Below are 20718 nucleotides of genomic sequence, written 5' to 3' on the forward strand. Positions count from 1 at the left end.
GTTAGGGGGAGATGCCGAGATTGGTATTGTATTAACTATGTTACTTTGTACTTGTATTACTTTATTTTGTATTTTTTCTGTACGTGAATTATTTACTTTCTTCATATGTTAAAATTAATAAATAAAGTTTCGAAAAAAAATGGGAGAGATATGGAGGACTATGGACTGGGTTCAGGTTAGTGGGACCTCTCATTCTAGTACATGGCCCCAGGGCTCAACAGGGCATGGCTCTTCAAGGGCACATCCAAGTATTGTTTAATCAGGAAAAAGGCTTTTGCCTCCACCACTTTTCATGATGCGAGTTCCAAAACTCTATTCCTGCCTGGAAAGAAAAAAAAATCAACTCCCCTAACAATTAGTTTAAATTTAAGCCCCCCACTCTGCTCCCAAAAATATACAGGGTTTGACCTCTTGGCAAAAAGAAACATGTCCTTTGTCCAGGCACATTAAATATCCACACTTTAAGTCTCCCTTTATTCATCTTTATTTCAAAGGAAATACTCCTAGCTTATTCAATGATTTCTCATAGTGACAGATTTCCAGTTTTGGCAACATCCTCATAAATCTCCCTTACCTACTCCAATATACTCACTCCCATCTGGTGATGAAGTGACTATTTGTAGAGAAGGGAAGTGTTAAAATGCCAGACGTTCCAAGTGATACCTGCAGCATTTGCCTGTTTAACAGTCCAACACAGAGGACCTGACTCACTCAGCTACAGTGCACAGAACCATAGAATGCTACATCACAGAAAAATATTCTTTGGCCCATCTAGTCCATGCTGAATTATTATTATGCTAAGTTCCATTGACTTGCACCTGGACTATAGCCCCTCCCATCCATGTACCTATCCAAACTTCTCTTAAAGGTTGAAATATAATCTGCATTTACCAACTCTACTGGCAACTTGTTCCACATTCTCACCATTCTCTGAGTGAAGAAGCTACCCCAAATGTTCTCCTTAAACATTTCACCTTTCACCCTTAACACATGTCCTCTAGTTTTTGTTGCATCCAACACCAGTGGAAAAAGCCTGCTTGCATTTATCCCATCTATGCCTCTCATAATTTTGTATGTCAAATCTTCCCTCATTCTCTGACATTTCAGGAATAAAGTCCTAATCTATTCAACTTCTTCCTACAACTCAGCTCCTCAAGTCCTGGCAACATCTTTGTAAATCTTCTCTGCACTCTTTTCAATCTTATTAATAGTTTTCCTGTAGTCAGGTGACCAAAACATAGAACATATTGTTTGATGTTGTGCCGACCTATTATTCTCACCAAAAAATCTAAATCCATCATACCTTATAACCCTCTATTTTTCTTTCATCTATATGTCTGCCGAAGAGTCTCTTAAATGCCTCTAATGTTTCAGACTCCACCTCCAAGCTTGGCAAGACATTCCAGTCACCCAAAACACTGTGTAAAAAAAAAAAATGTCCCTCTGATGTCTTCCCTAAACTTCCATCTCTTCACTTTGTGGAGATATCTCTTGGTGTTTGTTGTTCCCATCCTGGGGAAAAGGTGCTGGCTCTCCACCCTCTCAGAATATTATAGATGCCTATTTCTCCTCCCATTCTTCTTTGCTCCAAAGAAAAAAGTCTCAGCTCTCCTAATATTTCATATAACCATATAACCATATAACCGTTTACAGCACGGAAACAGGCCATGTCGGCCCTTCAAGTACCGTACCGGTTCACTTGAACAACTCCACTAGCTCCTCCGCAAACTCCTGAGGAAGCAGAGGCTCTCTTAGGTCGGTACATCCTGAGATTTTCCAGGTCCTCATGGATTCTCTTTATAAGACCCCGTTTTCTTGGATACTTTACTCCGTTCCATTCTCCCTCTCCATAGCTTCCACATCCTTCCTAATAATGAGGTGACCATAACTGAATACTATATTCAAAGTGTGGTCTCACCTGAGATTTTTAGAGTTGTCCTCTCGACTCTGGAACTCAATCCCCCTATTAATGAAGCCCAGCAACCCATAGGGCTTTTTAACTATTCTATCAATTTGCGTGGCCACCTTGAGCGATGTATGGATTTGAACACCAAGGTCACACTGTTTGTCCACACTGTTAAGTATTCAACCATTAACCCTGTGTTCATCCTTCTGATTTGATCTTTCAAAATGCACCACCTCACAATTATCTGGATTGAATTCCATCTGCCACTTTTCTCCCCAACTCTACATTCTTTTTTTTAAAACTTTATTTATTTGAAAAATCATTAGTAATAATACAGCATACATACCGTAAAGACAATTTTATATAAGTAAAGATAAAAAAGTAAGAAAAAACAGAAAAATAAGAGAAAAAAAATTTTTTGGTTTTTTTAAAAATCCCCACCTACCCTCCCACCCCATCAGCCAGCTCTCTTAAAGAAAGTCAAAAACATATAAACAGAAACTAAGAATATATAATAAATCAAAGTACATCTAAATGCATATATTCCAAATATGATAATCACTTATTAACAAAAAAAGACAAAACATCATCTGCAAATAAATTAATCTTATACTTTTCATCCATAACTCTCATCCCTCTTATCTGTTCATTCTGTCTTATTGTTTGAGCTAACGGTTCAATAGCCAATGCAAACAGGGCTGGTGACAATGGACAACCTTGTCGAGTTGAACGCGTCAATTTAAACGATGATGAGACTTGACCATTTGTCACCACCCTAGTAATCAGGTTCGCATATAAAGCTTTAACCCAACCAATAAAAAAAGGGCCAAATTTTAACTTCTCCAATACCTTAAATAAAAAATCCCATTCGACCCTATCAAAGGTTTTTTTCCACATCAAGCGCAACCACCATTGGGTAGTTGGGCTGCTGTCAATATGCATTGACCAAACTAATCAATTGAAAAATATTATCTGATGCATTTCTATTTTTGATAAAACCTGCTTAATCAACATGTATCAATTTAGGTAAATACTTGGCAAGTCGGTTTGCTAATAGTTTTGCTATAATTTTGTAATCTACATTCAATAAAGAAATAGGTCTATACGAAGACACTTTCAACGGATCTCTATCTTTTTTTCAGAATTACAGTAATTAAAGCACTAGAGCAAGACTCTGGTAACTCATGCTCTTCAGTCACTTGTTGTAATACCTCCTCAAACTCAGAAGATAAATCTTCATAAAAGGCTTTATAAAATTCCACCAAAAATCCACCATCACCTGGTGACTTCCCATTGGGCATTTCCAACAGAGCCACCTTAATCTCAAATTCTGTGAATGAAGCTTCCAGATCCATAACATCCTCCTCTTCTAATGCTGGTAACTTTAACTTAGATAAATAAGAATCAATAGAACCACTATCCTGTTTCCCCCTCAGAAGTATATAACTTTTAATAAAATGAATAAAACTGATCATTAATTTCCTGAGGTTTATAAGTGACTGTTGAATTCTTTTTTACAGCATTAATAGTCCGTGAAACCTGTTCCATCTTTAACTGCCATGCAAGTACCTCATGTGCCCTCTCACCCAACTCATAATAACGCTGATTAGATCGATTAATTAAATGTTCAAATTTATAAGTCTGCAACCAACTCTACATTCTTTATCCTTTTGTAACTCATAACAACCTTCAGCACCATCCACAACTCCTCCAACCTTCATATCATCTGCAAACCTACTGACCCATCTTTCCACTTCTTTGTCTAGGTCATTTATAAAAATCACAGAGAGCAGGGGTACCAGAACAGATCCCTGCAGACCACTAGTCATCAACTATCAGGCAGAATACTTTCTTTCCACTACTTATCTCTGCATTCTACATGTAAGGCCATTTTTAATCCACACAGTCAAGGTGCTGTGAATCCCATGCCCCCTGAATTAATTTTTCATGAGGGACCTTTTCAAATCCATGTAGACCACATCTCCTATCCAAACTTCATCAGTTTCTTTTGTTATCTCCTCAAAAAAACTCAATTAGTCTTGAGGCATGACCTTCCTTTCACAAGACCATGCTAATTGTCTTCGACTAGACTGTACTTCTCCAAATGCTCATAAATCCTATCCTTAAGAATCCACTCCAATAGTTTGCACACCACTGACGCAAGATTCACCTGACTATAATTCCCAGGATTCTCCCGATCACATTTGCCATTTTCCAATCCTTCACCACTCACCCTCCCCCCCCCCCCCCCCCCCCACATGGCCAAGAAGGACAAAAATTATAGCTAATGCCCGAGCTATCGCTTCCCTCCATTCCCACAGCAACCTGGGGCAAAGAGCATCCAGCCACTGGGACTTATCAATCTTAATGCTTTTAAGTAGATCCAACACTTTCTCTTCCTTAATCTGAACATCAGCCAACACATAAGCTTTTTCTATTTTGACCTCACCCTGATAAATGACTTTTTCTCTGGTGAATTCTGAAGCAAAGTATTCATTGAGGATAGTAGTTTTCAAACTATCCCCCCCCTACTTTCACATTCTACTTTAAGCAATCCCTATGCCATAGTTTCTCTGTGATTAGTAAGGGATTACTTAAGGTGGTTTGTGAGTGGGAAGAAAAAGGCTGAAAGCCACTGTTTTAATCGTACCTCATTGACCCGTCATGTGCAGGGTTTCATAACTCCAAAGGAAATGGACCAATGATAATTTTTCTCAAGCAAAATATTTCACTAAAAATTAGGTCTAGAGCAGCGATTCTCAACCTTCCCTTACCACTCACATTTCTCATTAAGCAATCCCTTACTGAACACAGATTGCTAACAGTGGAATGATTTAGAACCTCTGAAACCTCCTCCATATCCACCATGCATGTTGCCTCTTTTATCTTAAGTGGCCCCATCTTCATTCTCATCATCCTTCTGTTTTTCACCTAAGCATAGAACACCTTTGGGTTTAATCCTACATGCCAAGGCCTTCTAATGTCCCCTTTGAGCTCTCCCAAGTACTTTCTTAACTCACAAACGGCAATGAGGAAGTGTACAAGAGGAAGATAGATCAGCTTGTTGAATGGTTTAACAACAACAACAACTTTGCACTCAATGTCAGCACAACCAAGGAGATGATTGTGGACTTCAGGAGGAAGTCAGGGGAACATGACCCAGTCCTCATCAAGGGCTCAGAAGTGGAATGGATCAAGAACTTCAAATTTCTGGTGTCAACATCTACGAGAATCTGTCCTGGAGCCTCTATGTTGATGCAATCTCAAAGAAGGCTCACCAGCACCTACACTTTGGGAGGTATCTGAGGAGGTTCAGAATGTCACCAAAGACCATTGTAAACTTCTACAGGTGTACTGAGGAGAACATTCTGTCTGGTTGCATCACTGTCTAGTATGGAAGCACCAACTCTCAGGACAAGAATAAACTTTGTTACTTACCTGATCATTGTCACAGATGTAGCCATCTAGTTTATGTACATTTGGTGGACACTTAAAGAAAAAGAGGAAATTGTTAGCTGGTAATAAGCCAATACCTTTATGGGTCCTCTACATAGAATAATAATAGTATTATTATTAATACTTAATAATTAATAGTAGGATGGCAGTCTCTTCAATCTGAGGCGCCTGCAAGCTCACACAAAGACACAAGAGCAACTTGTCCGTGAACTACTCTTTGCAGACGATGCCGCTTTAGTTGCCCATTCAGAGCCAGCTCTCCAGCGCTTCACGTCCTGTTTTGCGGAAACTGCCAAAATGTTTGGCCTGGAAGTCAGCCTGAAGAAAACTGAGGTCCTCCATCAGCCAGCCCCCCCACATCTCCATCGGGCACACAAAACTCAAAACGGTCAACCAGTTTACCTATCTCAGCTGCAACATTTCATCGGATGCAAGGATTGACAACGAGATAGGCAACAGACTCGCCAAGGCAAATAGCGCCTTTTGAAGACTACGCAAAAGAGTCTGGAAAAACAACCAACTGAAAAACCTCACAAAGATTAGCGTATACAGAGCCGTTGTCATACCCACACTCCTGTTCGGCTCAGAATCATGGGTCCTCTACCGGCATCACCTACGGCTCCTAGAATGCTTCCACCAGCGTTGTCTCCGCTCCATCCTCAACATTCATTGGAGCGACTTCATCTCCAACATCGAAGTACTCGAGATGGCAGAGGCTGACAGCATCGAATCCACGCTGCTGAAGATCCAACTGCGCTAGGTTGGTCACGTCTCCAGAATGGAGGACCATCGCCTTCCCAAAATCGTGTTATATGGCGAGCTCTCCACTGGCCACCAAGACAGAGGTGCACCAAAGAAGAGGTACAAGGACTGCCTAAAGAAAGCTCTTGGTGCCTGCCACATTGACCACCGCCAGTGGGCTGATATCACCTCAAACCGTGCATCTTGTCGCCTCACAGTTCGGCAGACAGCAGCCTCCTTTGAAGAAGACCGCAGAGCCCACCTCACTGACAAATGACAAAGGAGAAAAAACCCAATACCCAACCCCAACCAACCAATTTTCCCTTGCAACCGCTACAACCGTGTCTGCCTGTCCCGCATCGGACTTGTCAGCCACAAATGAGCCTGCAGCTGACGTGGACATTACCCCTCCATAAATCTTCGTCCGTGAAGCCAAGCCAAAGAAAGATATGTGGCATCACTCAATGTCTCTGAGTGCCTACGCAATATATGCATGTTTAACCCATTGAATCATCTTTTATTAAGCATTCGTATTTGATTTCCCATAACAATGCTGAATAATGAAAATAAATTATCAAGCAGGTGTTCACCAAGAGAGTGAAAAGACTGTTGGGGGAGGGGGGGGGGAGTTATCTTGGAGGGGGAGACTTCAAACACAGTCTGAGCAGACCAGAACCTATGAAGTGGGTCCACTGAATTGGCATTGTTAATTCAGGTAGAGTTCATTGCAGGATGACATGAAGTCTTTATTTGAATTTAAAAGAGAAGCACAATGTCAGGCACTAATTATGTGAGAAAAGAATATACATTTTTACAATAAATATTACTTCCTCCCAGTTTAAAAACGGTTGGCATAAAAAATTAAAAATGGCTCCACTATGTATTACAATGAAAATCGGGCAGCAGCACAGATCAATCCATTGTGTCACCTCAAATAATTCGCAAAATCATTTTTTTAAAAAAGGGCAAGTTGGTACTGATTTAATTAATTCAGTGTCCTTTTTGGGATCTGAAACCAGTGCCAAAAGACATAACTAAGAGATCAATTAATTGATTGCTGGGATCCAATCATTCACAAATGGATATGGCATTTCTCTCTTTATTACCTGAAGGGGCATGAACAATCCAAATAAATTTCATACAGTTAAATTGTACACTAATGCTCGAACAATCTAATTTTGTTTTATAATGAAGTTTCAATACTAAGTAAGTATAAAGAAATCACCTCACTGGAATTTCCAGTACAAGTTTCAGCAATATCGCAATCATTTACTGCTTCACGACACACAAATCCGTTTCTTTCAAACTGCAAAGATAAAAGCAATGGTCAGTGTTTGAATTTTGATTAGGATTATGATTATTTTCCAGAGTGTTAACAATTTTTATGCAGTCCTGGCGTCAAACAGGAATCTGAACATTTACCGAAATGAGTATGTAACCAAAATCATTTTCAGTTATCTATCAAAATCAGTTTGAATATTCAATCATTTTCAAGAAGACGCTGGAAGTACTAATTGCCCGTTAGCCAGATCAAAATGGAAATGTTTTCACCCCATGTGCACTCAAAGCAAATCCCCCCCTCTGGAAATTTGAAAGCAAAATAGCTGAGAAATATTCACACATTGCTCTTTGTTTCTGACCACTGCACCTCTGAAGAGATGCACTCATCCCATCCCCATCCATCCACGTATTGTTCCAATCCTTCCAACAGGGACACATGTGAGATAAATTTTACTTAACATCGACACCAAACCTGATTAGTTATAATTTCACCAATTTTCTCCTTTCTATATTGGACTCTTTTCCAGAGCTTGATACTTCCTGTAGCAACCAGCTCAGGTTCTATTTATATCCCAGTCACTGACTAGACAGAAGAGTTCATTGCTGATTTGTCCATTATCCAACTGATTGGCACCAAGGTCAGTTTTGTTCACATCCAATCGTTATCCCAATTTAGACTGAATAATTTAGTACAGGCCAAAATCCAGGCTCAGTTGCTTACTGTTAAAGTATGTGAATCCATTCAGTGGAGAATGTTTCGAATTTAAAAATAATACAGTTCAGCATGAACTACCTTTTACAATACTGTAATCTCAATGGAAATGATTGAATCAGAGGTTTATTTTAATAATATTGAAACTGCTTCAACACAAACTAACAATTATCCATAGCAAACAATGAGGCTTCTCCTACACAGTATATGTGACTAAGTAAACAATAAATTCAGTGTTGCTAACTGTTAAACAAACACCTCGTTGCAGCAAGATCTTTAATGAAAATATCCTATGCGTTTGTGCACATGTACTTTTGTAAGGTAAACACATAAGGATCCACTTAGCCTGAAGGAGATGCACCTGAGCACTTAGGCAACAGAGAGAAAAAAATCAGCATTTTTGCAAGCTGCCCACATTAAAATACTGTTTCGATAACCTAGTTAGAAAATTGATTCAGCCAGAGTGACAAATGCACATATTTGATTCGGATGTCCTGAATAGGAGCTTCCTCAACATCAATGATCATCCTAAATTCTAGGGCCTGAAAAGGCTATCTACTCAGTCTCCTACTGTCATCCCTGTTCATTTATGACTCTAATTTAATTGATAAATTTGCAGATAATACCACCATCATAGGCAGAATATTGAACAAAAATGAGCCAGGAGATGTTGCATCCATAGATTCATGTCCTGCAGACCTCAGTGAGGATTGGTGACAACACCTCCTCCATGAATATCCTCAATACTGGGACACAGTAAGAGAATGTGTATTCAGTCTCCTACTGTACATCTATGACTGTGAGGCCAAACACCACTCCAACTCTAACTATAAATTTGTGGATGACACCAAGATTGTCAGCAGGATTTCATACAACAACAAGTCAGGAGGAGATAGAGGGACTAGTGGCTGATGCCAGGACAACAAGCTCATACTCAATATCAGCAAGACCAAGGACTTGTTATAAACTCTGGAATAGATATGGAGCTCCATCCCCAGTCTGCATCAATGGTGATGAGGTGGAGATCATCGACAGCTTTCTGTTCCAAGGTGTAAACATCTCCAGTGATTTGTCCTGGTCTATCCAAGTCGGCACAATGGCCAAGAAAGTGCACCAGTACCTCAACTTCCTCAGAAGCCTGAGGAAATTTAACATGTTACCTGAATCCCTCAACAACTTCTACAAATGCACCATTAAAAGTATGATATCAAGATCTATCACTAGGTGCTTTAAAATTGCAGGGCCCGGGTAGCCCTCCTGGGACCCGGGTGAGATTAATGGGTAGTGTGTGCCTCCTGCACCTTTCAAATTGCAGCCTAACCTACCTGTTAAATCGCCAACCTGTCAATTTAAGGTCGATGCCGCCCCTGTGATAATGCGGACAGTGCAAGCTGGTCAAAATAACTATTGAACTTCATATGACCTTAAAGGTTAAATTCAATGTGGTCATGATATTCAACATCAAATGTTACCCCTACTGAACCTCCTTGGATATTTATCGAATGCTCCATATTGATTTGCATGAGAAAAGACAAACAAACAGACATACGTGCACAAATATATATTAGATATGGATGGATAGATTCTTAAATAATAGGGAAATTAAGGGTTATAGGAACAGGCAAACAAGTGGAACTGAGTCCATGGCAGAACAACCATGATCTTGTTGAATGGCGGAGCAGGCTTGATGGGACAAACAGCCTCCTCCTGCTCCTTTTTCTTATGTCCTTGTGAAGAGTCCCAGTCTGGGGCAGTAAAAGTGAGACACTGATTCAGATTATTGTCTGAATGATCATGGAGACATGGAGTGGCCCAACATTCTCATGAAACTGATACACTGCATGTTAAAACCCTGCAGAAGGATATGCCGCCCAGTCCACAGTTAATGGGATTCAGGCATGTTGTTTGATCTCCCATTGTGAATATCAGTGATGTAGATCACCTGGATGTGTGAGCCTGCTTTAAATGCTGATCATAATTGAGCAATTTTGGGCTTTCTTATTCATTGTATCTGATGTATTTATCTCAAAACATAATGGAATGTTTGTTACAAACATTGGCATCAATGTTTGGTTTTACCTGACATTCTTTACAACAAAGTCCATTGCTGCATTTGGCATTTTTCAGAAGAGTGCACTTCACACAACAGTTTCCTCCTTCCTGGCGACAAGCCTGAATAGATTCAGAAATCATATTATATTATATTGTTAGTCCTTTGGTTCGAAGAAGATACATAGACTACATGGTTGACACTGAGGTGTCCCTGGTGCAAGTTCAATTTTCTTTTAATTTCATGTGACCTTAAAAGTTAAATTCAATGTAGTCATGATATTCAGCATCAAATGTTACCACAATTACAAAATAACATATTATACACTGGTGTATTAAATGCACTATTTCACAGATACATATAATAGCAAAATAACAGCAGAGTCCAAAATAAATTGTTGACTGACCTCTCTACTGTGATATTTTGAGTCGAAAATGCCTCACACCCAACTCAAGGAAATGTACTTCACATCAGTGGGTTGGACTGTATTACCTGTAGCCCCCACATACAGTGTGGGCAGTGTGTGTGGGACTTGACTCAGGTTGTATTGCCAGATCTGAATTTAATTGTGTTGGCTGAATGTAATAACAGGTCCCACCTTTAAAACTACAGCGACAGCTCCTAACTGAATTCAAAGATGGGGAGGAACTTGATCCTCTGTCAAACTGGTTAGTGAATTTGATGGATTTTAAAATGTCTCCAATATTCATATATCTTTTAAGTTTGCTTAAAATCTGAAGTGGATGGGTATCTGGTAGGTTTGATTCTGATTAAGGTTTTTTTTTTGCAGCTCATCCATTCCATCTATCTTGGAGCATGGAACAGTACAACACAGGAAGAGGTAAATGATATCTATGCTAAATATGATGCCCAATTAAACTAAAACTCCATGGTACTTGTCTTCTTTACCCAGCATATTCACATGTCTGTCTAGAAGTCTCTGAAACATCACCATCATATCACTTCCAACACTACCTCTGTCACCCCATTCCAGACACCTATCACTCACTGTGTTACAAAACATGTCCCGGACATCCCCTTTAAACCTTAAATGTATGTGACATTATTACCTTTATTGTAATAGAAGAAACATCACAAAGATGAGAGTAAACTTTACAGATAGATATAGGAACTATTAGGGAATATAGGGATGCAGACCATGTGCAGGGGAAAAAACATAGTTTAGATTGGCATCATTGTACAGAGATGGTGAACCAGTGGGCCTGTTCCTGTTCTAAACTGTTCTGTACTTCATGTTTTAACTTTACAAAACATTGGTTGGTCTATGTTTGGATAATTGTGTGTATTTCAGGTCTTCACAGGAAGGATGTGAAAATGTTACAGAGGATGTAAAAAATGTTTCCAGGATTGCAGGACTTCAGTTGTAGACAAAAATTGGATAGGATGAACTTGCTTTTCCTGGAATGATGGTGGGTGATAGAGGTATGTCAAATTCTAAATTGATGCTTTATGTAGATGATATTTTATTATTTGTGTCAGATCTTAGGTCAGTCAGTGCCATGTCTTTTGAATATTATAAAGTTTTATTCTAGATTCTCAGGTTCTAAGGTTAATTGGACAAAATCAGAAGCATTACCATTGATTGCATACTGCCCTGCAACAGCTTTTTACCCTGGCCAATTTCACTGGCTAAAGAAGAGTATACTATATTTAGGTATTTATTTCCCCCGCCCCTCCAAATGAAGAAAATTTCATGTGATATTGATAGACAGTCATCATTGTACTTGTCAATGTCGGGAAAAGTGAATGCCTTGAAGACAAATAGTATTCCAAAGATTAATTACCTGTTCCGTTCGTTACCAGTGCAAATCCCATTAACATATTTTAAGCAATTTGATAAAATAATTAAGGTTTTTATTTTGAATAGTAAACACCATACTTGAAACTTGATAAATTACAATTGCCATTTGAAAGGTTTGACAAAGTTTAGGTTCTATTATTATGCTTTTACTCTTTTAAGCATTTAGCACATTGGTCTCTCCCCCCCCCCCCCAGAGAGAGCATCTCCTTGGTATCATATTGAGTGTTCAGCTCTTCCTCCATTACCATGTTTATCTGTCAAGTTACCTCCTGAGGTAAGATCTCACCTAATTATATCGCATTGCATTTGTTCTGGAATAAGTTAGCCAGATTATTTAAATTTAATTCATATTTGAACGAAGCCTTGAGTATTTGGATGAATCCAAAGTATATTGATGTTGCCTTTTTTTCTGGAGGGAATGGCAAGGGAAAGGTATAATTAAATTAGGAGACCTTTATAATTGCGACAGTTTAAAATCTTTTAATCAATTAATCCAACAGTATATCTCTCGGTCATAGTTTTGGAGATTTCTTCAACTGTGTCATGTTACACACAACCTTTGGTTCCACACAGTAACCCCCACAAGTTGTTACGATACTGTCTACTGTACTGGCTGCATATGGTAAAGGTCACAAATCCTCATTTTATTATTCAGCCTGAACACAAATCTCATGGGATAAACTTCTGTTGGGTTTTAAAAGAGCATTGAGATCGAAGAATGGGACAAAATTTGTAAAAATATCAAAATAATGTCAAGAGACCTGAGAATGTGCTTAATTCAATTTAAGATTCTGTACAATTTTTATTGGACTCCAGCAAAGATATATAGATTAGGTCTAAAAAATACCCCTGAATGCCGGCACTATGAGGCAGATAAAGAGGACTTAGTTCATATGATTTGGCCTTGTCCCAGAATTCAAGAATTTTGGATTATGACACATAATTAATATTGGTAAATTTTCAGGTATTCAAATTCCTTTTTGCCCCAGACTCTTTGTCTTGCGAGACACCCTTGGGTTAGTTGGGAATAAATACTCTTAAATTGGATTCAGACAAGTATAATGGTAGGAAGACAAATTATACTTAGAGGATGGAAGAATCTGGGGGGGGGGGGGGGAAACCATCATTTCCGGAGTTGGCCTCAGAAATGGCCAAAGTGGTAGCATTTGAACACACGTCTTATAAACAGTTTGATAAATTGGACTCTGTACACAAAAATGGGGCAAATGTCTAGGTTTCTTGAAAAGGGGGGGGGAAGAGAGAGAGGGGGAATAGTGGTGGATGTTGTGGTGAAGCATATTATTGAACAGCCTTTTTTTCTGTTATTAGAGGTCTAAATAGGCACATGGTTATATTAATATTTTTTGATGTCATGTTTGTTTCTATTTTGTGGATAGGTTTAAGTTTTGTACCTTATGATTTACATAAACTAACACTGACTCAAGGGTTTGGGGAAATCATTTTATAAAAGAACTCAATAAAATTTAAATTAAAAAAATTCAGTCTATAACCAAGTGGCGTTATAAATTACTTATGGATTCTTAGGATGTAAATGTAATGACTCACGTTTTCATGCCGGAAATGTAAAGATAGCTATCTCTGCTCACGTAAAATAAAAGCCCACCCTCCATGATTCAGCAAGTGCTTTCATACAAGTTTCCCCAATTCTGATATAACTTTAAATCTCATACCATCAATCAAAAACCTTCAGCAAGGAGTAATAGTGAATTCAGCAGACAAATTAATTAGAATGAGAAAAAAAAGCTTTTTATTGTTTAATAAAGCATGCTTCACTTGAAAGGATTGATTAGTGCCTGAGTTGTAGTGAGGGAGGAGGTGTGGGCATAAGGGGTAAGTGCCAAGGGGGCGATGAGTGGATGAGAGAGTTATGGAGGGAAATTGTCCCTGTGGAAGGTGGAGAGGGGACGATGTGTCTGGTGTGGGATCACATTGTAGGTGGCAGAAATTGCGGAATATCATATGCCTGGTGGTGAGGACATGTGGAATCCTCTTCTTATTGTGTGGGGGTGGAGGGTGTGAGGGCAGATGAGTGGGAAATCACAGAATCACAGTGTGGCTTTCGCACAAACAGAGGAACTACAACATGGTCTTTGCCCTCAGACAGCTCCAAGAAAAGTGGAGAGAACAAAACAAAGGACTCTACATCACCTTTGTTGACCTCACCAAAGCCTTTGACACAGAGAGCAGGAAAGGGCTTTGGCAAATACTAGAGTGCCTCGGATGCCCCCCAAAGTTCCTCAACATGGTTATCCAACTGTACGAAAACCAACAAGGTCGGGTCAGATACAGCAATGAGCTCTCCGGACCCTTCTCCATTGACAACGGCGTGAAGCAAGGCTGCGTCCTCGCACCAACCCTCTTTACTATCTTCTTCAGCATGATGCTGAAACAAGCCATGAAAGACCTCAACAATGAAGACGCCGTTTATATCCGGTCCCGCACGGATGGCAGTCTCTTCAATCTGAGGCGCCTGCAAGCTCACACCAAGACACAAGAGCAACTTATCCGTGAACTACTCTTTGCAGATGATGCTGCTTTAGTTGCCCATTCAGAGCCAGCTCTCCAGCGCACGACGTCCTGTTTTGCGGAAACTGCCTTAATGTTTGGCCTGGAAGTCAGCCTGAAGAAAACTGAGGTCCTCCTTCAGCCAGCTCCCCACCATGACTACCAGCCCCCCCCCGCCCATCTCCATCGGGCACACAGAACTCAACCTCGGCTGCACCATTTCATCTGATGCAAGGATCGACAAAGAGATAGACAACTGACTCGCCAAGGTAAATAGCGCCTTTGGAAGACTACACAAAAGAGTCTGGAAAAACAACCACCTGAAGAAACACACAAAGATCAGTGTGTACAAAGCCGTTGTCATACCCACACTCCTGTTCGGTTCCGAATCTGGGTCCTCTACTGGCATCACCTACGGCTCCTAGAACGCTTCCATCAGCGCTGTCTCCGCTCCATCCTCAACATTCATTTGAATGACTTCATCACCAACATCGAAGTACTCGAGCTGGCAGAGACTGCAAGCATCGAATCCATGCTGCTGAAGACCCACCTGTGCTGGGTGGGTCAGGTCTCCAGAATGGAGGACCTGGCCACCAAGACAGAGATGCACCAAAGAAGAGGTACAAGGACTGCCTAAAGAAAGCTCTTGGTGCCTGCCACATTGACCACCGCCAGTGGGCTGATCTTGCCTCCAACTGTGCATCTTGGTGCCTCACCCGTTCAGCGGGCAGCATCCTCCTTTGAAGAAGACCGCAGAGCCCACCTCACTGACAAAAGACAAAGGAGGAAAAACCCAACACCCAACCCCAACCAACTAATTTTCCCTTGCAACCACTGCAACCGTGCCTGCCTGTCCTGCATCGGACTTGTCAGTCACCAACAAGCCTGCAGCAGACGTGGACATACCCCTCCATAAATCTTTGTCCGCGAAGCCAAGCCAAAGGAAAAAAAAAGCATGGGAATAATTGTTTCTCTGAGACATGGAGTGCGAATAATGATTTAAATTTAGGATAGTTAAAAATTCAGTTATACATTCATCAAGGCTTACATTTACTGATGAAAAAGATGAATACAAATAAAATGAAGTTTTTACTTCTTCTCCAATTCTATTTTGACTGCCACTGCGAATAAAGCAACACTGCACCCTTTGGAAATGCAGGGACTCGGTATGGGCACCAAACATTGCTGCAGGGGCAAGTTTGTAAATACTTGTAACTTTGCCATCATTATGATCACATCAAATGGCAGATTGCAGAATTTCTACTTACTGTTGGTGAGCCACAGTCACATTCTTCTCCTGCCTCCACAAACCCATTACCACATTCCGGAGGATCAAGAAGCTGGAATGGTAAAAGGGCCACATAGTTACAATTTGCACACATGATGAGTTCTTCAACTTTATCTATTTTACTGCTAACTTTCACCCTGTCCTCAAATTCACTTGGTTCATCTCTGGCAACACTCTTCCCTTTCTTGCCCTCTCTGTCTCCATCTCAAGACATTTCTACAAACCCACCAACTCCCAGTTACCTTGCCTACACCTCTTCACACCATCCCCTGTAAGAATTCTATGGCTTTCTCTCAATTCCTCTGCCTCCATCACATCTCCCAGGATGAAGTCTTCCATTCCAGATCATTCAAGCTGTTTTCCTTCTTCAAAAAGGCTTCTTTTCCACCACCATCAACTCACCCCTTATCCACATCTCTATTTCCCACTCATCTGCCCTCACACCCTCCACCCCCCACACAATAAGAAGGATTCCACTTGTCCTCACCACCAGCCATATGATACTCCGCAATTTCTACCACCTACAATGTGATCCCACACCAGACACATCGTCCCCTCTCCACCTTCCACAGGGACAATTTCCCTCCATAACTCCCTCATCGCCCCCTTGGCACTTACCCCATGTGACGGCTACACATGCCCACACCTCCTCCCTCACTACAACTCAGGCACTAATCAATCCTTTCAAGTGAAGCAACAATTCATTGTGAATCTGCTGGGGCCATCTACTGCATCTGGTGCTCCCGTGGTGGCCTTCTCTACATCAGAATGACTGGATGCAGACTTGGAGATCGATTTGTTGAGCACCTCCACTCTGTCCGCTGCAATAGTGGGGATCTCCCAGTGGCCAACCATTTCAATTCCGAGCCCCCCTCTTGTGCTGACATTTCTGTCTGTTGCCTCAGGCCCTGTCAAACCAGACCTCCGCAGATTGGAGGAACAACATCTGATATTCCATCTGGGCACTCTTCAACCAGAAGGTATTAACATCAACTCCAGTTTCCATTAGACCACTCCCCTATCTCCCTCTCTTCACGGTCTGTCTGTCTCCTTTCCTCTAGCTTCCCAACCACTTCCCTCTTTATTCAGAGAACTAGCCCCTCACCCTATCACATCCCAGCTTTATTTTCTTGTGCCCTCCTCTTACCTGTGGGCCATTTTATTTAGGTGTGACCTGCTTTTTAGTCATATCTTGATGAAAGGCTTAGGCTCAAAATGTTGATTATGTAGGTTTGCTGGATAAAGAATGCTGAGTGATCTACTGATTTGATTATCCGCACATTTGCTTATTAAATTAGAAGCACAACGTCTGCAGACTTCCTTGTTTAACAACATAGTTATAACGAAAGGCCTCAGATCTGAAACCTTACCCATTTCTCTCTCCACAGATGTTGCCTGACCTGCTGCACATCATTTTATGTTATTTCAGATTTCTAGCACCTGCAGTTTTCTTTTCCTGATTTTCATTAGTTATCACCCACAACAATATTTATTGTCTATTTTTAAACACAAAACAAGATTAAATAAGTTAGTTGCTCAAAAATTCATTAAGAATTAAGTATTCTTGAATGCATCAATAATCATAACCATTCTCAATTCTAAGCACTCTGACTAAGCATTTCTGCAATGGTAAAAGAGCAACATTATTATAATTTGAACACATATACACATAATGATCCAAAATAAAATATATTAAACTAATTTATGGGTTTCTAGTATTGTTCTAGTCTCACTGCCTGTGGAAAGAATTTGTTGCCCACCTGGTGGTTCTGGTTTTTTGCTCCTGTACCTCTGCCTTGAAGGTGGTGTCTCAAAGACATTTCGGACTGGATGGTAAGGATCTTCACTGATTCTTTGAAACAGGAGTAGGTCATCAGGCCCATGAAGCCTGCACCACCATTCAATAAGACCATGGTAAATCTGATGATAGGCTCATCTCCACCTACCTGCCCATTTTACATAATTCCTCAATTCCCCTGTGTGCTGACCTCGCAGAGCGGAGAGACTGTCAATGAAGGCGGCGGTTGGGTGAAGGGTGTAGCATGCACCACTGAGGTGGGGTCTCAGAGTTGCACCATGCTGGCAGAGTGAGTGGAGGACATTGCTGTGAACTAGCAGCACACATTTCCCACCTCACTTTCTGATGGGTGTGATGGGAAGTGCTGATTCCCCCTCCTGTTGTTTGTATCCCCAGTGCAGAGATCTTTCTATTTAACAACCAATGGACACTACTGACTTTGTTTCCATGGAGAAATCACCAGGCTGAGGACAGTTGCAGATTAAAAAGAGGTATCATCTTTCATCATATCTAACAGTAGATGATACTATTAGAGACGATCTAACAAAGTCATTATTGATGTTGATTGACTCTGCATTTTTAGATTAATAATAACTACACATACTTGTGCAAGATCAGCAAACTTTACATCCAAATAGTTATATCTACATTCATCTGCTTGTGGAATTTAAACGATTTTCAGAGAATAACATAAAACATAATTTACAAGCATTTTTAAACATGGATCTTAGAATTGACTTCCAGGAAACGACTGAGATAATACATAAAAGAAAAGGGTGACTGTAAATACCATGTGTAATTTCAATACTTACTCGGGTAGGTTTATTGAAGAGACAATTACCACCACCATTGTTCAAAAATTCCTTGTATTCTTCAATGTTGCATTTAGAAAATGTATGTGGATGATAAAACCTGCAGTTATTAGTAAGATAAATCAACATAAGCATTAAAAAATTACAGACGACATTCATCAGTTGGAATTGTGCATCTTGCAAACAAAGATTTGTTGATATACTTGGGAAGCTACTGGTCAGACTTTGGTGCTTGGTTCTACAAACAGGAAATGATGATTATCATTATTCAGTTTTCAGTAATGTGGTTAGAAAGGGAATCCTAACTATATTATGTTTAAGAAAAAAGAACATGGTCCTGCTCTTTTTCAAAGAAACTATCCGTGATTAAATGAGCACAAAACATGTGTTGCATTTCTGTGGGTCCACAAGAAAATCATGTCCCATTATCTTTTGGTACAAATGATCAACTTACAGTCCTTGTTCATCATTTAATCCCATCTTAAGTAATTCTAGGCAAATGTTCAAATGTATCGGACAAAAGTGATTTTGTTGGGCAGAATGGCTTGCTTCAGTGACATTAATTTCTATAGTATAGTGAATACTGCTACATTCCTGAGAAGTGCCTTCATGTAAATTGTGACCTCAAAAATCAGATATGGATTAATTTAGTTCATCTGCTTGCAGTAGCAAAATATTGTTAAACAATAATTTTGGAAACCTTACAATGATTAAACAAAGTAAAATCAAATCTTTTAAAGCATTAAGTGCTCTGACCTATCATTTGCATCAGATGTGATTGTGAATCTGTTATTCAAGGAGCTTGAAAATGATCAAAGCAACTAATCACTGAACATTCACGAAGCCACTTGTCCCCTGGTAAGAAACTGTGTATATAACTATTGCTTTTCGATCACTCTTTCATCATTATACTACTTTGAAAGCAATTAATAACCATTTAATTCCTTGCACTTGTTACATACTAGACCAGCAGCAAAAGCAATACACCAAGACAATGGTATTGTCAAAACAATAACATAATACTTCTTACTTAACTCTAACTAACCCCATTATGCACAAGTGTGTGTGTGTGTGTGTGTGTGTGTGTGTGTGTGTGTGTGTGTGTGAGAGAGAGAGAGAGAGAGAGAGAGAGAGAGAGAGAAGCAAGGCCATTATAGTTCAGACATAATTCTGAAGAGATGATTTTAAAGTTCATTCAATTTTGTTTTGAAACTCAGATTGTTTAAATTATTGCTCATCAGCAATTACGATGTGTGAGGCATCAGACTTCTCAAAACTCATGAATTTCTTGTAGAGTAGTTTTCAGAGAATTCATACGAATGATTGCCCCCTCTTGCATGAAGGTTACAGTACTTGTTTTCTTCCATGATGATTTTGCAAGGGTTACATGAAGTGCCCATGTAAAAAAGAGACAGTCAGAAGTGGTCCATCTCTTTTGAAAGCCACTTATTCTGTGTTCTCCTTTGACCAGGAGTAACATGTAACAGTACCTTTCTGGTTACTGTATTTCAATCCTGTGTGACTTACAGGATGGTCAAGCACCTATAGGATGGACAGGCATCTTCTGGCCTTGGTTTGAAATTCATTTCTTAATATTCAAAAATGCTTTCTGTCTTGAAGTGTCTTTACCATATGACATGACATCATTCCTGTCTTTTGAATTTTTTTTCCGTTCCTCTACATCTATATGCTAAAAGCATACAACTTCCTTCAAAAGTTTGCTGACCTGTTTTTTTGTTTAAAAGAGCCTCCATTCTAACAACATAGGTAAACAACCAAAGAGCCTTTTGTTTAATTAAATCTCCTTCTTGAGTTACCCCATTTATCCTAGATATTTCAATGAACAAATACTTATAGTTTTATTGGGGTTGCTTTCCAGAATTTGTGACTATGTGTGTAAACCCACATGTCCAAACCCACAAAATCACTTTACTAAAAATATCCATAGAATTTTATATACCTAAAAATTAATAATGCAATTCCACCACAACACTTTAGGCCACATATTTTGTTCAATGGATTAAAAATAAATATAAAATCTGTGAAAAAATAGCAAGTGCAAAGAACAATTAACACCAAGGATATCTAAGACATCCCATTTCAATATTGGAGCTGAGAACTTGTTATAAATTAATAGGAAATATGATATACATTCTGAACCAGGCTAATCGATAACAAAATGACAGAGATCACAAGATATAAAAATGGAAAGATATGGAAGCTTGTGAGTTCAGGTAAGAGAACAGTGACATACTGGTGCATATCAACATCACGAAGAAAGTGGTATTGGCAGGCTTGAAGCATATACAGGTGGATATATCCCCTG

The 20718-nt window shown here is 39.8% G+C and overlaps 1 protein-coding gene across 1 annotated transcript in view; it reads right to left on the reverse strand.

Moving 5' to 3' along the window:
* Positions 1-20718, reverse strand: part of adam22 (ADAM metallopeptidase domain 22) — a 319406-nt gene that overhangs the window by 84790 nt on the left and 213898 nt on the right. The window contains exons 15-19 of the mRNA XM_069914278.1: positions 18393-18492; positions 15763-15834; positions 10176-10268; positions 7329-7409; positions 5345-5395 (exon numbers count right to left, since the gene is read on the reverse strand). Coding sequence (XP_069770379.1) covers positions 5345-5395; positions 7329-7409; positions 10176-10268; positions 15763-15834; positions 18393-18492 — 397 coding nt within the window. The remainder of the gene's footprint in view (positions 1-5344; positions 5396-7328; positions 7410-10175; positions 10269-15762; positions 15835-18392; positions 18493-20718) is intronic.

Source organism: Narcine bancroftii, chromosome 1, assembly GCF_036971445.1.
Source record: "Narcine bancroftii isolate sNarBan1 chromosome 1, sNarBan1.hap1, whole genome shotgun sequence".
Classification (NCBI taxonomy): Eukaryota; Metazoa; Chordata; class Chondrichthyes; order Torpediniformes; family Narcinidae; genus Narcine; species Narcine bancroftii.